At 43.9% G+C, this 22026-nt stretch overlaps 1 protein-coding gene across 1 annotated transcript; it reads left to right on the plus strand.

The window, feature by feature from the left end:
- The first annotated feature begins 200 nt into the window (after positions 1–200).
- On the plus strand, positions 201–21211 carry LOC109934678 (zinc finger protein 271-like). Its single transcript, XM_020533359.2, has 3 exons — positions 201–235; positions 6302–7794; positions 20406–21211. The coding sequence occupies exons 2-3, from the start codon at positions 6775–6777 to the stop codon at positions 21084–21086; spliced, it is 1701 nt and encodes a 566-aa protein (XP_020388948.1). The 5' UTR covers positions 201–235; positions 6302–6774; the 3' UTR covers positions 21087–21211.
- Positions 21212–22026: the final 815 nt, after the last annotated feature.

A 22026-nucleotide genomic window follows, 5' to 3' on the forward strand; every position in this document is an offset into this window, starting at 1 on the left:
TTTATTCAGATGGGACAATGACAAATTTAAATCCCCACCTGATCTGCTGCTCAAAGTCACCTCCATTTCACCGGTCAGTTTCCCAAGCTTCGGGAAACTCATGTAGCTGCAGAAATATTTGGATTGACTCTGAGAGACGTCAATCAGAGAGCCCACCCACTCTGCCCATTCTCTCCTCTTCCTCTTCCAGAGCGGGTTCACTTCCTATAGGGACTGAAAACCAAGTGAGGAGATGGTGAGTGAAGGAGCAGCTTTTATACAAATTGTATCCCATAATATCCACACCAACCTTCAGGCAGTCTGACTATCCTGTGGGCAATCAGAGGTGGAAATGTCCCTTATGCTGTGTGAGAAGATTCAGCTGAGAGAGCTGTTTACTCAGTGCTTTGTGCTGAACTGTTTGACTGGAGCTGTGTGTTGGATATTGAGTGTGTTTATGGGAAGCATTTCCCTTCTGATTTCCAGGCTGAGTTTTGTTGATGGCTTATTCCTGAATATGAGAAGGTGAGGTGTAATTATCTGGAAGGTGCAGAGTGTCTGAGGATTCTTATTGATTTCCTAATATTGAGTTTTGTGTGTGTGTGTGTTAGTTATTATCCTGCAGTCAGTTGGAATCTGTACGGTCAGTTCTCTCTGTGTTTTGGGATCTGAATGGTCTTTTCAAATTGCTCCAAGTCCCTATCTCTGTGACCATTTGGAAAATGAAATAAAACAAAGTCTTGGTTTTATAGAGATGCTTTCATGAATACAGATGCCCTGAAGCTTTTACAGTCAATGAAATACTTTAGAAGTGTGGAACTGTTGTAGGAAACATGGCAGATAGTGTATTCACAGCAAGCTGCCACAGTCAGCAATGTGACATATCAGATCATGTCTTTTTTCTGGTGGTGTCCATCGAGCCAGACATAGATCCACTTTTATAGTGGTTTCAGTCCACTCACAGGAAAAACTAGTAACATCCACATTCCACTTTTTAAGAAGGGTTGTCGAGATGAACAAGGAAATTACACACCGGTGAATCTCACATTAGCGGTAGGGAAATTATTGGAGAAAATTCTGAAGGAGCAAATTAATATCCACTTGGAAAGGCATGGGTTAATTAGGGATAGTCAACATGGCTTTATCTGAGGGAGGTTGTGTTTAACCTCAATGGTTCTAATCTCTGGATTACTCCACATGCCAGTGAGTTTAGAAGTAGGAAAGTAGGACAGATGAATGCATGACTCAAGAGTTGGTGCAAGAGGGAGAGTTTTAGATTTCTCGATCACTGGCACCATTTTTGGAGAAGGTGGGACATGTAAAAACGGGACAGTCTGCACCTGAACCACACAGGGGCCAACGTCCTTGCAGGTAGGTTTGCTCATGCTGTTGGGAGGAGTATAAGCTAGTCAGGCAGGGTGAGGGGACACAGAATATTGATGAAACAGAGACACATCATGCTACAGGCTTTACTTTAATGCTATGAGTGTAATACATAAGACTGGTGAGTTAATGGCATTGACATGTGGAAGTATGATATTGCTGCCATCACAGACAGAGGTTTGAGGGAAGGGCTAGACTGGGAACTCAGCATTCCAGGGTACAGGATCTTTAAGCGAAACAGAGGAGGGTTTAAAAAGGGTGGTGGTGTAGCACTATTAATTAAGCAGTCAATTACTGCAATAAGGAGAGATGATGTTTCGGTAGGATCCTCAAACGAGGCTTTGAAGTTAGAATTTAGGAATGTTAAGGGAGCGGCTACTTTACTGGGAGTGTATTATAGGCCCCCAAAGAGACAGTAGGAAATAGAGGAGCAAATATGTAGACAGTTCACAGAGGTGTGTAAAATTAATAATTGTTTAATTATACAAGGGGATTTCAACTTTCCCAACATAAATTGGAATAGTCGTAGTGTTAAAAGTTTGGTGGGGGGCACGCATGCTGAGACGTATGCAGGGGAGCATTTTGTATCAGTACGCAGAAGGCCCAACAAGGGGCTGAATTTGGTTCTGGGCAAAGAAGCCAGATAAACGTTTGATGTAGCAGTGGGGAACATTTAGGCAATAGCAACCACAATATCGTACGGTTCATATTTGTTCTGGACAAGGAAAAAGATGGCTTGCAAAAGATAGCTTTGGATTGGGAAGGCAGATATTATTCAAATAAAACAGGATATAGCCACAGTTGACAGGGAAGTCTATAGCAGAGCAATGGGGCGTGGGGGTTGGGGGCTGGCATTCAAGAAGGAGTTGAGAGTACAAGTCCAATATTTGACTTAGAGCAGCTCCTTGTGGGAAAGTGTACAGCGGAGCAGTGGGTGGGGCAATTCAAACATGAGCTGGAGACAGTACAGATTCAACATGTGCCCTTTCGAGTGAAATGTCGGAGCAATAAGTTCAGAGAACCCAGGATGTCTATGACAATTCAAGACTGGATAAGGAAGAAGAGTAGGGTTTTTAGAAAGTCTAAAGGGAGAAATTCAGCTGCGGCTCTAGAGGAATAGAGGATCTTAAGAAAGCATTAGAAGAGCAAAAAGGAGACATGAAAACTTGTGAACAGGATTAGGGCTCATCCTAAGATATTTCATAAATACATTAAAGGGAAGAGGTTAACCAGGGAAAGTGAAGGACCCATTAGAGATCAAGGGAGAAACCCTTGTGCGAAGCCGTAGTATATTGGAAGGGGGTTGAATGAATGTTTTCTTCAGTCTTCATTCTGGAGAAGGAGAAAATAGGTATGGAATTCAGGAAAAGGGACTGTAAGGAACTTGCTCAGTTTGACATAGTAAATCAGGAAGTATCAGAAGCTCTTTTGGGCTTAAAGTCAGATAACTCCCCTGTCTCAGATGAATTGCATCCCAGGCTACTCTGGGAGGTGAGGCAGGAAATTACAGGGGCTCTGACACACATTTCTAATTCCTCTCTGGCCACAAGGGAAGTGCCACAGGACTGGAGGAAGGCAAATGTCGTTCCACTTATTAAGAGAGGTGGTACAGATGCATCAAGAAATTACAGACCAGTGAGTCTCACGTCAGTGGTTGGGAAACTATTGCAGAAAATTGTGAAGGAGCGAATGGCACAGAAAGGAATGGGTTAATTAGATGGTCAGCAAGGCTTTGTCAGAAGGAGGTTATGCCTAAACAAATTTGTTAGAAAATTTTAAAAACATGATCAAGTGTGTGGATGAGGGAAGTTCAGTTGATGTGATTTAAATGAATTTTAGCAAAGCTTTTGACAAAGTCCCACATGGGAGACTGATTAAGAAGGTTAAAGCACATGGAATTGAGGGAAATGTGGTGAGATGTTTAAGAAACTGGCTTGGTAATAGAACACAAAGGGTAGTGGTAGAAGGCTGTTTGAGTGACTGGAGGCAGATATCCAGCAGTGTACCACAGGGATCAGTACTGGGACCCTTATTGTTTGTCATATACATAAATGATCCAGCTGAAAATGTCGGGGGAGTGTTAAGCAAGTTTGCAGAAGACACCAAGATTAGCAGAGTGGTTAATAGCGAAGAAAATAGTTATAGGTTACAAGGAGGTAGATATGGGTTGGTCAGGTGGGCAGACCAGTGGCAGATTGAATTTATCCCTGAAAAGTACAAGGCGATGGACTTTGGAAGAAGAAACAACAAGATGAGTATTTCATGAATGGCAGGACACTGGGTAGCTTAGAGGAATAGGGGGATCTTGGGGTAATTATTCACATATTCTCTGAAGTCAGCGGAGCACGTGAATAGGACAGGTAAAAAAGCAAATAAGAGATTTGTTTTCATCAGTCATGGCATAGAGTATAAGAGCAAGGAGGTAATGTTGGAGTTGGACAGAGCATTGGTCAAGCCACAACTGGAGTACTGTGTGCAGTTCTGTTCAGGTCACTACAGGAAGGATGTGATAGCACAGGAGGGGTACAGAGGAGGTTCACCAGGATTATGCCTGAGATGGAAAATTAGAGCTATCAGGAGAGATTTCATAGCTTGGATTGTTTTCTTTAGAGAGTGAAGACAGAGGGGGTACATGATTGAGATGTACAGGGTTATGAGGAGTACGGACAAGATGAATAGAGAGCAGTTGTTCCCCTTCATTGAGGGGTCAATCACGAGAGGGGATAAGTTAAGGCTAAGCAGCAAGAGATTCACAGGGGATTTGGGAAGAAAAAACTTTTTCATTCAGAGAGTGGTGAGATTCTGGAATGCAGTGCCTGGGAAGGTAGTGGAGGCCGGAAATGTTAGCACTTTTAAAACTTACTTGGATGAGCACTTTAAACATCATATAATTCAAGGATACGGGACGAGTGCAGGAAATTGGGATTAGCGCACTTTTAGTGGTAGTTATGTCCATGCAGATTCAATGGACTGAAGGGCCTCTGCTGTATGAATTGTGCCACAGCTCATCTGCTACTAAAGTCTTCATCCATGTCTTTGTAAGCTCAAGACCCAACCATTCCAGCGCTGTCCTGATTCTCACATAGAACCATAGAATGGTTTCTGAACAGAAGGAGGTATTCAGCCATCGTACAATGCTGACTCTCTGCAGAAGCTATTCACCCCATTTCCACTCACTTCCCTTTTCCCTGTGGCTCTGCTTATTTTTTCACTTCACATTGTTCTACATTTGTCCTTTGAAGCCTTGAGTGAAATCAACTTCCACCGTCCTTTCAGGCCTGTTCTGAGGATGGATCACCAGACCCGAAATGTTAACTCTGACTTTTCTTCAGAGATGCTGCCAGATCTGCTGAGGTTTTCCAGCAACTTCTGTTTTTGCCCCTGTTTTTCAATTGTTTCACCAACAGGAACCATTTCTCCCTGTCTACTTTCTCAGGATCCCTCATGATTTTAAATAGCTCTTCTCAACCTTCCCTTTTGCAAGGAGAAGAGTCCAGCTTCTTCAATCTGTCCTAATAACTGATATTCCCCATCCTTAGAAATCTTTCATGCTTCTTCCACAGTTCATAATTTTTCCAACAGAAACTTGTGCTTGAAACCTGGGCTCTTGCAACACTCTTAGAATCATAGAATAGAATCTCTACAGTGTGGAAACAGGCCATTCAGCCCAACAAGTCTAGACCGCCCCTCCGAAGACTCATCCCCTGCCTCTGCATTTCGCCATGTCTAACCCACCTGACCTAAACATCCCTGGACACTACAGATAATTTAATATTGCCGACCTACCTACCCTGCACATCTTTGGACTGTGGGAGGAAACCGGAGCACCTGGAGGAAACCCACACAGACATGGGGAGAATGTGCAAACTCGACAGACAGTCACCTGAGGGTGGAATTGAACCTGGGTCCCTGGCGCTGTGAGGCAGCAGTGCTAACCACTGAGCCACTTTGTTGCCCAATTTCTATCTGATCCCAAGACCCATTTTGAAGAAGGAGTTAGATATAGTTTGCAGGGCTGAAGCCATCAAAGGTGTGGGGAGAAAGTGGGAACAGGGTGATGAGTTGAATGATCACCCATTATCACATTGAATGGTGTTGCAGGCTCAAAGGGTCAAATTCACCTACTCCTGATCCTGTTTGCTACAATTCTACATTATGCCAATCATCCCTGTTCTCATTCACATTGAAGCTACAGCTTGAATTGAAAATTCTCATCTGGTTTTCAAATCTCTGCATGTGCTTGCCCCCCACAGCAATCCAATTGCCATGCCTAGAGTCACAGGCATTGAAATGTCTTTTAACGCTGTTTTTAAAGACTCACCTGAAGGTGTTGACCTTTCCCAAAAGACTGTACTTGGACTTGACAGTTTTGCCCAGTGTTGTGACTGATAGCTGAATTTGGGATGTACAGTCTGAGTGAGTGCAGAGTATCTAATTTCCCAGGATAAACCAGAATCCTACAATAAGCTGCACTGAAGCAATATTTACCTCAACTTCTGGCACTTCTTGCTCAGCGTATTTTCTTCAAATCATTTTGGAAAACAAGGGGAGATGTTTCAAAATTTCTATTTGCTTTGAATTTCTTTTATGCAGTAAATATATTCTAAAACTGGTCCACACCAACACGATACAAGCTTATAAGAAATGAGGAGCCTATTTTACTCTCTATGCAACTGTCTTTCCCATTGCCCTCATGTTTGTGAAGATGGCGCCTGGGTGAAGGAAAAAAATCCACATTGTCTGCTCTTTGTCACCATCCAGTGTCCCTGCTGGAAACAGATGTGTGACAGTCAAGTGAGGGAAAAGGAAGAAATTATATCTGGTTTCCCCCCTACACAGACAGGGGAATAGCCGGCTGGCACCCACTGTGGAGTCAGCCCCTTCAGCAAAGGAGGAGAGAGAGTTGGAAGAAATCATGTTTCCTTTTCCTGTTTTACAGAAGAATTGGACCGTACCAGACCAGAAATTACAGAGAGGATAGACACCGCAGATAGATCCTGACCATCACTCAAGGAACAACTGCATAACTTTGGAAAGACATCCAATCCCTTTGCAGCTTTGCTCACCACAGAGCAAGTTGGGTAGTGAAACCATCATCTGGAAATCAGTCAGGTCAGGGAAGCTTTGAGATATCATCAGATCTGAAACTGGTCAGTGGTGTGGAGCCTTCCATCCGAACCAACCTTTCTGAAGGTTCGGCTGTGGGTGATTGGTCAGGATGAGGCTGGGAAGAAGTGTGAGTGGCTCCAAGTGTGATGAGAGCTTCAGTCATTCATCAAGTCTCATGAACCACTGACTCATTCCTGCAGACGAAAGGCTGTTCAAGTGTGTGACAAGGTCTCCCCAGGTTCATAGCTTCTCCTAATACACAAAGTGTATCTGGTGTAGAGCTATTTGCACAAGGGCAGCTACATGGAAGGGAAGTCATTCAAGTGCGAGGCGTGTGGCAGAGCCTTCACACGGTTTTCGACGCTCATGAATCACCGGCGCATTCACACAGGGGAGAAGCCGTTCCAGTGCGAGGTGTGCAACCAAGCATTCACATGGCCGACAAATCTCACGCAGCACCGACGCATTCACACCGGGGAGAAGCCGTTCGAATGTGAGATGTGCGGTAAAAGCTTCGCCCAGTCCTCAGCCCTGGCGGATCACCGGCGCCTTCACACAGGGGAGAAACCGTTCATGTGCGAGGTGTGTACAAAGTCATTCTCACAGTTGTCATCCCTCCGGGCACACCAGCGCCTTCACACAGGGGAGAAACCATTCACCTGTGAGGTGTGTGACAAATCCTTCTCGCACCCGTCACACTTCCGTGTGCACCAGCGCGTTCACGCTGAGGAGAAGCCGTTCAGTTGCAAGGTGTGTGACAGAAGCTTCACAAATTCGTCCGTGCTCCTGATGCACCAACGCGTTCACACAGAGGAGAAGCCCTTCACGTGCAATGTGTGTGACAAAGCATTTAGCCACACCTCTGCTCTCCTGACACACCAGCGAGTGCACACCGGCGAGAAACCGTTCAAGTGCGAGGTCTGCTCCCAAGCCTTCGCGCACTCGTCGACACTTGCGAACCACCGGCGCACCCATACCGGGGAGAGGCCGTTCGCATGTGAGGTGTGCAACGAGCGCTTTGCCCAATTATCACGGCTCGTGAGTCACCGGCGCTCCCACACGGGGGAGAAGCCGTTCACGTGCAATGTGTGTGACAAGTCGTTTTCTCGGTCGTCCATCCTGCGCGAACACGCACGCATTCACACCGGGGAGAAGCCGTTCAAGTGCAAGGTGTGTGACAAATTGTTCTCACACGCATCTCACTTCCGTGTCCACCAACGCACTCATACTGGGGAGAAACCATTCACCTGCAAAGTGTGCTGCAAATCCTTTTCGCGGTCCTCGACTCTCCGTGTGCACCAACGCAGACACACTGGAGAAACTGTTCAGGTGTGAGCTGTGTGACAAGATTCTCACATAGTCAGCATTTCTCCTGGCCCGTCAAGGCGCTCATACGCTGGAAAAACTTTGAGTTCCGGAATAAAGTCTTCACACATTTTGGTGCTCCTAGAACATCAATGAACTCACACAGGAAACAAACCTCTCCAGTGAGACACGATTCACCTCCTCCTCCTCTCTCACCAGACACTGATATCTCCACACTGTCTTGGAGCCTGTCACCTACTTCCACTGCACTGAGAGCTGTCTGTGTTGTTCATTCTCAAGAACTGTGTCTCTCAGCAGTGTCTGCCTCAAACCTCTCTCACCATCAGTCCAACTGGTTCCAGCAGATCAATTTAACCTTTGCTCAGATCATCAAACATCACTAAATGAAGACACTGATATGTGCAGAATCTCCTGCATGAATGCCACTGTATCTCTGGAGGAATTCATCAGCCACAAGAAGTAGGTCATTCAGGAGGATGTGTGTCAGGAATTTCTCGCTCTGGACAAAAGGGAATACCTCAATAGTTTGTGCAGCTTGATTTATCTTCCTGCTCTAAGACAGCTGCGGGTGTCACATTCTTGAAGTCTCGGGAGTTATTTTTATTCCCAAATGCTTAGAATGAGTTCATGCAGTCCTGATGTGAGCAAAGTTCCACCAACTTTGTAGCCGTCAGCTGGAATTCTATCAGTGTCGCAGGATTTGTTGTTTCTCATCTGTTGATTGCTTGTTGCAGCTCTCCCATTGATGGTGACTCACCCCTGGATGTTACCATAAGGCACTGGGGGATAGATTTGGAGGGTATCAGTTGTCCCTGTGAATTTATGGTTGAGGAGTTGTTCAAAATGTTCTCTCCAGCATTCATGAATGTCATTGTCGTCCTGAAGAACAGAAACACCATCCTGGGAATCTTGCTCCAGCAATGGGTTTATATTTTCCAGTTCACAAGAAGCAGAACGTTTCAGTCAGAAAGAAAAAAACTTGCATTTATATATCTATTTTCATAATCTCAATGCATCAGAAAGCACTCACACCCAACAAAGTGCTTTTAGAAGTGTAATTCCTGTTGTAATGTCGGAAACAGCCAATTTACAGCACGCTCTCACACACAGTAATGCAATAATTTCCAGATAATTTGTTTGAGGACATTGATTGAGGGATCCATGTTGTCCAGGATGTCAGGGATAACACCCCTGCTTTTGTATCATGGGATTATTTTTATATTCTCCTGAGAGAGCAGTTGGGGCTGTAGTTTAACCCTCCTGAAATATGGTATTTTCTAACAGGACAGCATTCCCTCAGCAGTCTGTCAGAATATGGAGCTGATTAAGATTTTGCACCACTGGTATCTGTAATCAATTTAACTTGTATCCCCAATTTACAATCGTGACAGTTCTCACTGAGCTGACCGATCCCATGGAATGAAGTGATGGAGACTATCAGGAAGAGTGCTGGAAAGTAGAATTTATTCTGAAACCACAGGTGACCACAGGTCCTCTGAGCTGACAACACAGCCAGTGTTTGTTCTTTCCCTTATTTGAACTGTGTCTCGGGTGAGCTGTCATTCCAGAAATGACGATAATGAGTGTGCCCACAATCTTGTGAACGTTCAATATTGATCGTTAATTCAGAGTATCTCTGTGTCATATTTGGATGTGGCTTGTGTTAACCATTTTTGTTGGTTAAAAATAAGGTCGCTGTCTTTATCCCACGCACAAGGACTCAGGGCTCATAGCCACTATCTGAAAACAGATGTTCATTGCTCCTTCTCAATACTGTCTCCAGATGTTGCATGAATAAATATACAAATGGCATTCCCATCAATCCTGTTGCTTCTTTATCACAATATCTGACCATTTGGCCTCCTCAGCTTGTTTTCACACACACAATGGAACGGGTCTCTCATGTCCAGAAAGAAATCAGTACTGAGTTGGAAGCGGTGTCTCTCTCAGTGACAGAGGAAGATGAGCAAAGAAGATTCTCAAAAGACTGGCGCTATTGTTACATTGAAATGATCAATATATTTGAAGACCATTCTACTTAAACAATGCATGATCCTTTATCGCTATGACTGGAGCCCATAAGGAACAAGAAGAGTAAACTGCTCACTGGAGCAAAGAGAATGGCAGAGGCACTAAATGAGTACTTTGTTTCTGTTTAGAAGATAGTGACAACGGTCCAGTTGAAAATGTGGGTGTTGAGCAACTGAGCAGTACAGTCATAGATAAAGAAGAGGTGCTAAAGAGGCCAGTTGCAGTCCAGACCTGGTTGGGATGCATCCAAAATTGCTGAGAGAGATAAGGGAGCAAATTATGAAGTCATTGACAGAAATTTTCCAGGCCCTTCTGAACACAAGAGTAGTCCTAGAGGAATGGAGGATTGCAAATGTGACACCGTTCTTTCAGAAAAGGAGAAAGGATAGCCCAGGAAACTACAGACCAGTCAGCTTGATGGGAAAACTGATGAAGGCCATATAGAATCAGATAGCATAGAAATAGACTCTTCAGTCCAACCAGTCCCTGCTGACCATAACCCCAAAATAAATTTATCCCACCCACCTGTGCTTGGCCCATATCCCTCCAATCATTTCTTATGCATGGACTTACTTAAATGTCTTTTAAACATTGTAACTGTATGTACATCCACCACTTCCTCTGGAAGTTCATTCCACACACAATTCACTCTGTGTAAAAAAATTGCCCCTCATGTCTTTATTAACTCTGTCTCCTTTCATTTTAAAATATGCCCCTTGTCTTTGGGAAAAGACACCTGCCATTCAACTTATGTATACCCCTCACAATTTTATAAACCTCTATAAGGTCACCTCTTGACCTATGTAAAAAAAACAGCCTATCCAGTCTGAGATAACAAGGTGTAGAGCTGGATGAACACAGCAGGCCAAGCAGCATCAGAGGAACAGGAAGGCTGACGTTTCGGGCCTAGACCCTTCATCAGAAATGGGGGAGGGGAAGGGGGTTCTGAAATAAATAGGGAGAGAGGGGGAGGCGGATAGAAGATGGATAGAGGAGAAGATAGGTGGAGAGGAGACAGACAGATCAAAGAGGCGGGGATGGAGCCAGTAGAGGTGAGTGTAGGTGGGGAGGTAGGGAGGGGATAGGTCAGTCCAGGGAGGACGGACAGGTCAAGGGGGCGGAATGAGGTTAGTAGGTAGGAGATGGGGGTGGGGCTTGGGATGGGAGGAGGGGATAGGTGCGAGGAAGGACAGGTTAGGGAGGCGGGGACGAACTGGGCTGTTTTGGGATGCGGTAGGGGGAGGGGAGATTTTGAAGCTTGTGAAGTCCACATTGATACCATTGGGCTGCAGGGTTCCCAAGCGGAATATGAGTTGCTGTTCCTGCAACCTTCAGGTAGCATCGCAGGAGGCCCAGGATGGACATATCGTCTGAGGAATGGGAGGAGGAGTTGAAATGGTTCGCGACTGGGAGGTGCAGTTATCCAGTCTCACTTTATGCCTCAAACCCTCCATTCCCACAACATCCTGGTAAATCTCCTCATAATCCTCTACAGCTTGATAATATCCTTCCTATAACAGGGAGACCAGAACTGGACACAGTACCCCAGAAGAGGCTTCACCAACGTCCCATTGAACCTCAATACAGTTCCCAACTCCTATACTCAAAGGTCGGAGCAATGTAGGCAAGCACACTAAATGCCTTCTTAACTACTTTATATGTGATGCAAACTTCAAAGAATTATGTACCTGAACCCCTAGGTCTCTGTTGTACAACACTACCCAAAATACCCCATCTTTGATTGTATAAGTCTTGCCTTTGTTTGTTTTACCAAAATGCAATGCTCGCATTTATCCAAATTAAACTCCATCTGCCACGCTTCAGCCTATTGACCCAATTGATCAAGATCTCTTTGTAATCTTAGATAATCTTCTTCACTGTCCACAATGCTACCAATATATCGTAATTATGGCAAATGGTAAATATACACTTAGAGAAAAATAAGTTAATACCAGACACTCAATGTGGCTTTGTCAAGGGCAGGTAATGTCTGACAAAGTTAATTGAGTTCTTTGACAAAGTGACATTGCTGTGGATCAGGGTAGTGCTGTGGACATTGTGTTTTTGGATTTTCAGAAAGCCTTTGGTATGGTGCCACATGACAGTTTGGTTAGCAAGTTAGAAATGTGTAGGATTGTTGGATCCTTGTCAACATGAAGTAGGAGTTGGTTAAAAGTTTGGAAACAGAGGATAGGAATAGATTAGCATTTCTCAGACGGGAGATGAGTTGAAAGTGGTGTTTCGCAGAGATTCTTGCCTTTTCTGAATCATATAAATTATTTGGAGATGGGTGTTGAGGGCAATATCTCTAAATTTGCCGATGATACTAAGCAATGGAGAATAACAAATTGTGAGGAAATTACCGTGTGACTTCAGAGGGACATTGACAATTGGCCAAATGGGCAAGCACCTGGCAGATGAACTTCAATGTGGAGAAATGTGAGGTAATGCATTTTAGTAAAAGAAACATGAAGAGACAATAGAGGCATAATGGTAGAATTTTGAGGGGAATATAGGAGCAGAGGGACCTCAGGGTTCACTTGCATGATCCTCTGAAGGTGGCCGGGCAATTTGATACAGTTGTTCAGAAGGCTTATATGATACTTGGGTTAATAAACAGGCATAGAGTATAAAAGCAAGGAAGTGATGCTACACCTTTACAAATCATTGGTCAGACCACCTCTACAGTAATGTGCTCAGTTCTCTGCACCTTATTTAAGAAAGGGTGTTAAAGCCCTGGAGAAAGTGTAAAGGAGATTTACTAAAATGACACAAGGGATGAGGGATTTTAGGTACAAGGAAAAATTAGACAAATTGAGTTTATTCTCTTTGGAGCAGAGAAGATTAAGAGATCACGTTATTGACATGTTCAAGGCAGTGAACAATTTTGACAGGGTGAAGGATATTCTTTTTTCACTAGAAGATATGTCAGTAACTAGGAGGTTACAATTGCAAGACTGTCAGCAAGAGAGCTAGGAGTGTGATGAGAAGCTTGTTTACTCAGAGAGTTGTTTGGAAAATTTGGAAAACACTGCCTGAAAGAGCAGTGGAGGCAGATTCTATAGGAACTTTCAAAAGAAAGCTGGAAATATATTTGGAAGCGATGAATTTAAGAGGGCTGTGAAGGTAAAGCTGGAAAATGGATAGTTCTTTCAGGATCCAGTAAGGACACAATGGACTAAATGGCCTCCTTTTGTCCTGTAAAATTCTATGATTCTATAAGGAGAGATTTCTTCTGCATGTAAAACTATTTAATTAAATCACATATATTATTGTATAAGACTGTTGGCCTGAAAACTCAAAAACTTTGGAATAGCTTCACCCACTGATACATAATTGATCATTTCTGGGAGGACCTGGTCAGTTTTTCAGGTATTTACCAGTTCTACGATCTGCATCAATATACTTTGTCTGCTTAACAAGAATTACTGTTCATTACAAAGCAATTAGATGCACCTACTTAAACAACAGAAAGTAGTTTGTTACACAATAGTAAGATATCAGATTTGTGAAGACCATACCTTTTTATTTTCTTGCAGTTTTGATCATGAACTAAAATGGAAGGATTGTTTTAAAAAACAAGGACTGTGGAAGGGTTCTCACTTGAGGTACACAAGTACAAACTTTCAGCCGATCACATGACTGACTAAAACTCTATCTACCTTATAAAAGTCTCCCTACCTGCATGCAGACAGTCAAAAGAAAAGAAAATTAGGTGTTATGGATGAAGGAAAATCTGGTAGGACAGTGCAATGAATTGCTGAGATAATCCTTTGGTGAGGGGTCCAAAACTAGAGGGCATAAGTTTAAGGTGAGAGGGGAGAGATTTAAAAAGGACCTGAAGGAGTAACATTTTTCACGCAGAATGCGGTGCGTGTAGGGAACAAGCTGCAAGAGGAAATGGTGGAGGCAGGTACAATTACAACATTTAAAAGGCACCTTGATGGGTGTATGAATCAGAAGGATTCAGTAGGATATAGGATGCTGGCAAATAGAACCAGGTCAGATTGGGATGTCTGGTTGGTGTGGATGACTTGGACCGAAGGGTGTGCTTCCATGCTGTACGACTCTAAGACTTGCCGCTTCTCAATTTCTCTTCACCAGGGTCTTTCACATGCACGCTGGACGCACAGAGTGACTGGTTCACAACTTAGATAGTTACTGACTTAGCAGTTAACAGCAACTGATGACGAAAAAGAAACTGCCTTTCTTCAGGCTTTAGGTTTTTTTTTAAGGACAACACCGCTCCTTCTGGAGGTCTGAGGTTTCTGTCTACATTGATCATGTCCACAAGCTGTTTAGCTCTCCAAGGACTAATCACACATTTGTTAGAAAGCTGAGGGCCTTTGTTATTGACAGCCAGCCGCAACCCTCAAGACCAATCAGCTGCCTGTTGCTGGCCCCGTTTCACAATCCGGTTCCAGTTTGTCTGCAACTAAACTTCCCATGCTGGTTGAACAAACAGCAATGTAAACAGCACTTGAAATAACTACCACGGGTAGCTTACTTTTAAGAAATGCAGTGATCCCTTCCATGGTTCCTGGTTTTTAAAACAACCCTTCCATTTCAGTTAACGATCAAAACTACAGAAAAATGAAATGGTATGGTCTTCACAATAATGTTATTATTGTGTAACAAACTACTTTCCGTTCCTCAAGTAGGTACACTTACTGCCAAAGACATATTTGTGCTTCAACCTTCACCATTTAACACCAGGATGCCCCATAGATGAAAATTACATGAATGGGTGCCAGCAGCAAATCTACCTAAAGAACTTCCTAGCTGGCTGTGAGCATCTCTTCCAACAGTTTGATTGCAATGTTAAAACAAAGGATGCTCTGAGCATTCCTAGACAGTTAGGCACCAAATTCTTTTCAGGAAGACAGTTCTTGACTGACAACCGGAAGTGGCTGAGTCGCAGAGGTAAATTGCAAGCAGTTTGTCATTAACTTCCTCTCAATCAGTAAGAACCTCTGCTCATCTCCTGATGAGTGATAATATGAGATCCCAAAGCAATTTGTCTCAATTCATATAAAATCCATAAATGCATAGGTTACCGACACCTTCCAATTGCAGTGAAGCCTCAGTGCTCAGGTCTGTGGATGTGAAACTTAAACGTAGAACCTTCTCACTCTAAGATGAGAAAGCTATGCCATGACTGATAACAAGTTATAACAGGCTGGTTCTATTAGGCTCAGTTTTGAGGGCCTAGTGTTAGTTTTTCAACTTGTTTTCAAATCACTCATTGGTCTCACTCCTCTCTGTCTCTGTGGTCTCATCCATCCCTTAGTACTGCACTGGAGTGTCAGCCAGGAATTTTGATGTTGAAGTCCTGGATTGGGATTTGAACGCACAACCCTCAGACTTAGAAAGCAAGGTTGTGGGTTCAAATCCAACTCTGGATGGATTATTCCACGTGCATTAAAGTTGTTGCTGGGGTCACACAAATAATGGACTCCGCCTTCACCTTTTATTTGAGACAAAAATGTAAAATGGGTGCAAAACTATCAAGTTTTAATTCATTCACAGGCTCCACCAAAGTTTATTGCTGTCCCCTGATCGTCCTGGAAAAGGTGCTGGTGAGCTGCCTTTATGAACCATTGTAGTCTGTGGGGTGTAGGTACAGCCACAATGTTGTTCAGGAGGAAATTACAGGAATTTGGCCCACTGACAGTGAAGAAATGGTGGTATCACTCAGGAAAGTGATGGAATACTCTTCACTTGCCTAGATGAGTGCAGCTTTAGCAGTACTCAAGAACCTCAATATCATCCAGGGCAAGGCAACTCTCTTGATTGGTATTCCATCTTAGACTTCCAGCATTGATTTTCTTGACCTCTGACACTCAGTAGCAGCAGTGTGTACCATCTCACCAAGGCTGCATTGTTAGCATCTTCCAAATCCACAAATACTGCCACCTAGTGAGACAAAAGCAGCATATACATAGGAATACTACCACCTGCAAGTTTCACTCCAAGCCACTCACCATCCTGAATTGGGACTATATCGCACATTCTTCACTTGAAGAGTCAAAATACTGGAATTCCCTCATAACAGCGCTGTTGGGTTTCCTGCAATCCATCAGCAGTAGCAGTTCAACAAGACACCTAATCACCACCTTCTCAAGGGCACTGACGGATGGATGATCAGTGCTATCTTTGCCACATCTGAGCAATGAATAAAAGCAAAGGCCGGACAAACAGAGAAACCAGGAGAGGTTAATGGAACATGATATCCCGGAAACGGTGAATGCACTGTGATATCCCAGGAGTGGTTATTGGAATGTAATATCCTGGGAGCTGTGATTGAACTGTATTTCCCAGTGTGTTGAATGGACTTTGATCTCCTGGGTGCTGTGATTGAACTGTAATGATCTGCACTGCAGAAATATACAAAAGATCCTCAGACAGCACCTTCCAAACCAACGATCATTTCCACCTAGAAGGACAATGACAACGGATATATGGGAACACCATCATCTTGAATTTCCTTCCTCATGGCATTATGAGTCAACGCACAGCATATTGACTGCAGCAGTTTCAAAAGGCAGCTCACCACCACCTTCTCAAGGGCAACTAGGGACAGGCAATAAATGCTGGCCCAACCAGTGATACCCACATCCCACAAATGAATTTAAAAATACAATGCACTGTGATATCCTCGGAGTGGTGAATGGATTGAGATATGATAGGAGCTGTGATTGGACTGTGATATCTTAGAATTACTGAATTGACTGATATCCTGGCAGCGGTGAATGGATTATGATATCCCAGGTGGATGGACTGTGGTATAATTGAAGAGGTGAATGGACTGTGATATCCTGGGAAAGGTGAATAGATGGATACACTGGGAGAAGAACTGGGTCAGTTGAATGTTTGAAATTGTACGTGAACGAAGTGAACCTCGAGTGGAAGTGACCCTTGATGGTTATCAACTCATAGGGCAGATGAGCCACATCTCACTGGCCAAGTCACAATGCCACTTCCCGCCTCATCGCGCCTCTGCGTTATTTTCGGTGTCTACTCCCTCCTGTGCATGTGCTGATCCCACCACTGCACATTATCACTGTCTTGGATGCTGTAAGTGTTCCTCTTCTGATCTGCTGTCAAACACATCCGAAGATATACATCCCACACTGATGCTATCACTTGGAAACCCTCCGAGGATGAAGAGTGCTATTCCCACATTAGAAATCTCTGTCAAACATTTACCAGGGGAACTGAGACAGCAGCTGCAATAAATGAGGTTTTATTCAGGTAGGTCAATGACAAGTTTAAATCTCCACCTGATCTACTGCTCAAAGTCACCTCCATTTCACCGGTCAGTTTCCCAAGCTTCAGGAAACTCATATTGTTCCAGAAATATTTGGATTGACTGTGAGAGACGTCAATCAGAGAGCCCACCCACTCTGCCCATTCTCTCCTCTTCCTCTTCCAGAGCTGGTTCACTTCCTATAGGGACTGAAAACCCAGTGAGGAGATGGTGAGTGAAGGAGCAGCTTTCATACAAATTGTATCCCATAATATCCACACCAATCTTCAGGCAGTCTGACTATCCTGTGGGCAATCAGGGGTGGAAATGTCCCTTATGCTGTGTGAGAAGATCCAGCTGAGAGAGCTGTTTACTCGGTGCTTTGTGCTGAACTGTTTGACTGGAGCTGTGTGTTGGATATTGAGTGTGTTTGTTGGAAGCATTTCCCTCTGATTTCCAGGCTGAGTTTTGTTGATGGCTCATTCCTGAATATGAGAAGGTGAGGTGTAACTATCTGGGAGGTGCAGAGTGTCTGAGGATTCTTCCTGATTTCCTATTGATGAGTTCTGTGTGAGTATTGGGACTTGATTATTATCTTTGGGACAGCAATTTATACAAACTGAGGAACTGTTTCCACATTGGAACTGCAGTACTGAGGGAGTATTGCCTTGTTGGGTGGCAATACACAGAGGCAGGGAGTCCACAGCAGAGCTATACCCTCAAGTATGTTCCATCACTCAGCGAGATCATGACACATCTGTGATTGATCTTCATAATCCTGTCCTTTTTCTGATGTCCCTTTAAACCTTTGGGGAACAAAAGTCTCAGAGTGAGTACTAACAATTATTCTCCAAGTGATTGTAGTTTGTGAAAATCGGTCCAATCTTTTACAACTCTTTAAGGTACAAAGTGTTTCCTCATTTCACTTATGAAATGTCTTCCTCTAATTTATAGGCAATGCCCTTGTCCCACACTCCCCAACCATGTAAACAGTTTATTAACTTTAATGCTGCGAACAGATCAATCATAAATTTCTAATAATGCTGAGGAACATAACCCAAGTTTGTTTGATCTCTCTTCCTAAACTAGCCCTTGCAGTCCAGGGATTAGTCCACTAAATCTACACTGCACTCCCTCCATGAGAGTTATCCTCCTATTATTGGATGTGGAGTCATAGAGTTTTAAAGCACAGAAACAGATTCTTCGGTACAACTCAGCCATACTGACCAGATATCCTAAATTAATCTAGTCCCATTTGCCAGCAATTGGCCCATATCCATCTAAACTCTTCCTACTCTCTTACACACCTAGATGCCTTTTAAATGTTGTTGTTGTACCACCTACACCCGCTTGCTCAGGAAGCTCATTTCCATACAAGCACTACCCTCTGCATGAAAAGGTTGCCCATTAGGTCCCTTTTAAATCTTTCTCCTCTCACCTTAAACCTATGCCGTCTAGTTTTGGACTCCCCCACCCTGAGGAAAAGATCTCAGCTATTCACCCTATCCATGCCCCTGATGAATTTATAAACCTCTGTAAGGTCACACCTCAGCCTCCAATGCTCCATGGAAAATAGCCCCAGCCTATTCAGCCTCTGATTGTATTGAACTCAGTATTCCAAAAGTGGCCTAACCAATGTCCTGCACAGCCGCAATCTGACCTCCCAACATCTAAACTCAATGCACTGACCAATAAAGGCAAGCATACCAAACACCTTTTTCACTATCCTGTTGACCTGCAGCTCCACTTTCAAGGAACTATGAACCCACACTCCAAGGTCTCTTTGTTAGCAACATTCTCCAGGATGTTACTATTAGTTGTATATGTCCTGCCCTGATTTGCTTTTCCAAAATGTAGCACCTCACATCTACCTAAATTAAACTCCATCTGCCACTCCTTGTGTAGACCAGTCCAGGCATTTGTAGCAAGTTCCCATCCTTGAAGGACAACGTTTGGGTTTTTGAGGCAGTGTGAATGTTTTCACATGTGCATTAGAATTCTGTTCAGCAAATAGCCGCACTTATTGAATTCACCTTCACATGGAGTGGTTGAGGTGAAGGGCAGAGATGCCTTTAAGGGAAACTAGATAAACACATGACGGGGAAAGGAACAGAAGGATCTGCTGATAGAATTGAGATGAAGAGAGGCGAGTAGAGTCTCATGTGAACTATAAACATCAGCATGGATCAGTTGGGCCGAATGGCCTGTTTCTCAATGAAATTCAGTGTAACTTTCTGCGGTTAGATTTGAGCTCTCAGTCTCTGGATTGTTAATCTAGCACCATAGCAATTCAGCTGTCATACCTGGAAACACGTTTGTTGAAAATGTGCTCTCACACCTTCATGAAAGATTTATCTGGAGGCCTCAGCCTTTCCCCAAACCCTAGGCTTGGATTTGCTCAGTGCTAAGACTGATAGCTGAATTTGGCAGTGTGTATTCTTCAAATAATATTGAAAAATAAATTCAAAATTCAAAATCTGCATTCAATTAATATTTCTCCTTAGTGTTTTTAAAGCATTAAATAGATACATTTAAGGGCAAAACTTGTTTTTGTCAGCATAACTGAAGCTTAGACAGCTTGTTTAACATGCCACCTGACTGTCTTTCCACTGACTTCACAGTTTCTGGGAAATTGGGGATCTGGGTGCATGAAAAGAAATAACCACATTGGATATTAACCAGGAGCAGACAGTGTCGCTGCTGGAAACAGAGGGTTTGTGAGTCAAGTGAGAAAGAAAAGGGGGAATAGCAGACTGGCACTCGCTGTGGAACTGTCTGTAGCTGAGGAGTTAGCCCCTTCAGCAAAGGAGGAGAGGGAGAAAATCATGTTTCCTTTTCTTGTTTTACAGAAGGATTGCACCATACTACACTAGAGAATACAAGAGCATAGACACCACAGATAGATCCTGACCATTGCCCAAGGAACAACTGCACCACTTTGCAAGACAACCAGTCCTCTCGCTGCATTGCTGAACATAGAGAAGGTTGGGCAGTGAAAACATCATCTGGAAGTTGGTCGGTTCAGGTGAGCTTTGAGATATCATCAGATCTGACACTGGTCAGTAGTGTGGAGCCTTCCATCAGAACCAAACTTTCTGAAGGTTCGGCTGTGGGTGATCAGTCAGGGTCAGGCTGGGAAGAAGTGTGAGTGGCTCAAGCTGAGGTGAGAGCTTCAGTTATTCATCGAGCCTCATAAATGACTGACTCATTCGTACATGTGAGAGACTGTTCAAGTGTGAAGAGGACTCCACAGACTTATCGGATCAACTTACATTTAAACTACGCCCTGATGTAGAATTGTTAACTCAAGGACACCTTCATGAAAGAGAAACGCTTCAAGTGTGAGGTTTGTGACAAAGCTTTTGTAAAGTCTACGCACCTCCTGATACACCAGGGGATTCACACGGGGGAGAAACCCTTCACGTGTACAGTGTGTCAGGCAGCATTCACCCAATCCTCCAATCTCCAGACACACCAGCGATTTCACACAGGAGAGAAGCCATACATGTGCGAGGTGTGTGACAAATCTTTCTCACAGTCATCAGACCTCTGCAGGCACCAACGGAGTCACACAGGGACAAAACCATTCAGGTGCAAATTTTGCGAGATATCGTTCTCATTGTTATTTGCTCTCCGCCGACACCAACGCATTCACACAGGGGAGAAACCATTCTTGTGTAAGGTTTGTAACAAATCCTTTGTACAATCATCAAGCCTCCGCGAGCACCAACGTATTCACACAGGTGAGAAACCATTCAGTTGCGAGACTTGTGACAAATCATTCTCGCGGTCAGCAAACCTCCGGACGCACCAACGCATTCACACAGGGGAGAAACTGTTCAAATGTGAGGCATGTAACAAATCATTCCCTGACTCCTCCAGACTTTTGCTCCACCAGAGGATTCACACAGGGGAGAAACCATTCAGGTGCGAAGTGTGTGAAAAAACATTCTCAACATCATCAAACCTCCACAGACACAAACGCACTCACACACGACCCACAAGCTAGGGAAGCAGATGAACGTCACTAACATGCGGTGGAGAGCTGCACCCTCTTTGAAGGAAGTTGATGCTGGTGCGGAGCGTGAAATTTTCCAGATTCAAAAAGAAGCAGCAGCACTGAAAGTCATCAACTGAGTAGAGACACTGAATCTCACAGGCAAGTGTCCTGCTCAGATTAAGCAAACCCAAACAACGTGGTATATCTGTTCAAAAACTGTTCAAATTCAACAGGAAGTTGAGGTGTAAGGATGGTCTGACACCATCAAGGCCAGCCCTGTTACTGTGAGACTATTGCACAAACGGAGATGAAGTAATCACCCAAAATGTCACCTTGTACAAAGGGAGCAGTGTCATTATCCCTGAAGAGATGAGAAAAGAGAGGCTGAAATACATCCCACACAAACACCAGGGAATTGAGTCTAGTCTGAGGAAGGTGATAGAAGTGCTATACTGGTCAAACATGAGCAATGAGATGCAATCAGCCAGTACAGGGCTTGTAATGAACATCAAACTAAACAAGATAAAGAGCTGCTTGTGACTCATGACATGCCAGACAGCCCTTGAATGAAGCTTGGAGTAGAGCTGTTCACGCTCACTAGAACTGATTATCTTGTCACAGTTGACTACTATTCAGGCAGCAGGGAATTACAGCAGCGGAGGTCAGTCACTCCCAGTGAGATTGTAGAATATCTGAAAGCACACTTCAGTCTTCATGACATTCCTGCCATTGTGTTCAGTGACAATGACGTCAATTTATGAGTGAAGAATTCAGGCACTTCATGAATGGATTGAGCAATTCAGCACTACACATCCTTTCCACTCTATCATCGGTCAGATGGGAAGGTCGAGGCAGCGGTGAAACATGCCAAAAAAGAAAAAGGTCATCTATATCTGGCTCACATGTATACAACACAGTCTTAGCATAGAGAAACGCACCTACTGAAGAA

The sequence above is a fragment of the Rhincodon typus genome, chromosome 35 (genome assembly GCF_021869965.1).
Source record: "Rhincodon typus isolate 14 chromosome 35, sRhiTyp1.1, whole genome shotgun sequence".
Classification (NCBI taxonomy): Eukaryota; Metazoa; Chordata; class Chondrichthyes; order Orectolobiformes; family Rhincodontidae; genus Rhincodon; species Rhincodon typus.

Excerpts from the sequence above, each read along its gene's own strand:
- LOC109934678 (XM_020533359.2), top strand. The coding sequence starts at position 6,775 with ATGGAAGGGAAGTCATTCAAGTGCGAGGCGTGTGGCAGAGCCTTCACA. Across the intron at positions 7,795-20,405 it reads GCAGACACACTGGAGAAACT|AAACGCTTCAAGTGTGAGGT; the intron begins GTTCAGGTGTGA and ends TTCATGAAAGAG.